At 40.5% G+C, this 2039-nt stretch overlaps 1 protein-coding gene across 1 annotated transcript in view; it reads right to left on the bottom strand.

Moving 5' to 3' along the window:
- stard14 (START domain containing 14) overlaps positions 1–777 on the bottom strand; it is a 3752-nt gene extending 2975 nt beyond the window's left edge. Inside the window, exons 1-2 of the mRNA XM_005722999.1 lie at positions 368–777; positions 101–248 (exon numbers count right to left, since the gene is read on the bottom strand). Of these exons, the coding sequence (XP_005723056.1) occupies positions 101–248; positions 368–541 (322 nt within the window). The 5' untranslated portion in view covers positions 542–777. The remainder of the gene's footprint in view (positions 1–100; positions 249–367) is intronic.
- Positions 778–2039: the final 1262 nt, after the last annotated feature.

Genomic DNA, 2039 nt, shown 5'->3' with positions numbered 1-2039 from the left:
AGTTATTGTATCAGCAAACACAAGATCTCACATCTAATCAGGCCCACACCAAACCACAAACACACACAGAGCATTGCAAGTGATAAGAGTGCTCACTCACATGAGTAGTAGCCCACATCAGCATTAGCAGAGAGCCGGGCAATGTCAAAACTCTCCTGCATAGTTACATCCCACTTCTTGCGGTACCGGCTGTCGTGAAGGACGTCGAACATGGTAGCAGCTGACACATCATTAACTATCATTTTACACTGAGGAAAACATACAGATGGTTACAGGACACCACCCACATAGCACGACAGCCTAATAAAACTGATTTATTTTTCAAAAGGTATTATAGTTTTTAGATTTGGTGCTAAAGCAAACTCACCTTCATCTTGTGGACTTTAGGTACGTGATTTCCTTTATTCACAGCGCGCACCTCGATCCACACTTGCATCCCATTGTTGTCATACTTATTTTGCCAGTTGTCGGTTGCTAAACACTGTTTTTTGAAGTCAACAAAGACCGCCTCATCGGGTAAAATATTCGAAACCCGAGACATGTTCGTCTGTTTTAAAAGAAGCCTTTCTTCTTAAAGAGGAAAAAGAAAAATAATATCCTTCAATCTGATCGCCCCCAGAAAAGTTCAGTCTCTCTGTGCTTTTCCACGGACGAGATTTAAAGCTTCTGCCGACGTGGTGCCCTCGGTGAGAGAGATATATGTCTGCTGATCACCTGTCCAGTTGAGCAAGATTTTTGTGTTGAATTCCTGAGCCATTCCTTCAAACACCTCTCCCGCTGACGTAGAGGTTACTTCCTGAAACCAGGTGTGCGTAAAGGAAAAAAAAAAGGTGTGCCCCGCCCTCAGCTGTCAGTGCAGCTACTATAGGTCGAAACTTTAACTAAACTTAAAAAGTATTTTTAGAAAAGAGCAGCCTTACTGGGTGTTATTCTGAGTAAGTATTACCAATACAAACAGGGGTGCACTCACAGTACTCTGCGCATTGTGGGCGGATCAGGGGAGTGGGTAGGTGAGAATTGCTCAGCGTCGATCCATTCTGAGTATCATCACGACTGTGAAAACTAAACAAAAGCACACCTCTAGTAAACTATGAGTGGAATGTTTAAAAAAAATCTGATTTTCACACTTATATTTGATAGTGGCATTACAGTCTGAACCATTTAGGCTTCTTTGGTTCAAATTAGACCTAGTCTACATTGAATTCCTGACTAAATTGAGCAAATTGAAAGTGTCTTTTCACATGGATATTTAGGGCCTGTCTCATCTTGAAAAAACAAAACACCCAACTCTACCACGTGCAAGAAAAACAATTGTTTTATCCACTTATTTAGCAGAAAGTAATGGATGGATGGCTTTTCTTATTCAGCCAGTTTCCTAGACTTGCATCCAACCCAAAGAGCAAATCTTATAGTACAATTAGGTGAAGATTTCCAATGAGAAAAAGTTTTTTTGTAAAAGACTAGGCTTAACCCACGTCTGGGAAAAGCAGTCATCTGAAGCAGTGAGGACTGTGCACCATGAATATAGGATGCAGAAAAAGATGGTTCTTCTTACTGTACCAACATCCTAACACCAAGTCTTAAGCCCCCAACAGCCCTTAGAACACGTCTGTTGAAAATGCAAGCTGAGATTTGTTAGTGTGGTACCAAAGCTGTGTTCAAGTATTGCATAAAGTATTATTAAGAAATGTCTCTCTACTGCATACAACTTGGAATAAGTGAAGGTTTTTCCAGAACCTTCTGCTCTGGACACATAATACTCAAGGATGAGAGTAATAATCTATCTGTAGCAGGATTATTGGAAATAAAATTTCATTTACATTCTTTAGTTAGATATTAGCAGATTTGTGCAATGCAGTGTCATGCTCACATTTGACCACACCTAACTGTTATAACATTTTACAACTGTGATGTGTTACATAGTTTCAGTGGTGACGTGTGACACACCTATGTATAACCGGCTCAGGTGCTGTGACTCATTTAGAACTTTATTAACCTCCTAGGACCTGGCGTCCACATATGTGGACATCACATTTTGG

This window comes from Pundamilia nyererei, unplaced genomic scaffold (assembly GCF_000239375.1).
Source record: "Pundamilia nyererei isolate P.nyererei 1_Seehausen unplaced genomic scaffold, PunNye1.0 scaffold00008, whole genome shotgun sequence".
NCBI lineage: Eukaryota > Metazoa > Chordata > Actinopteri > Cichliformes > Cichlidae > Pundamilia > Pundamilia nyererei.
This window is presented reverse-complemented; position numbering and strand designations above follow the sequence as displayed.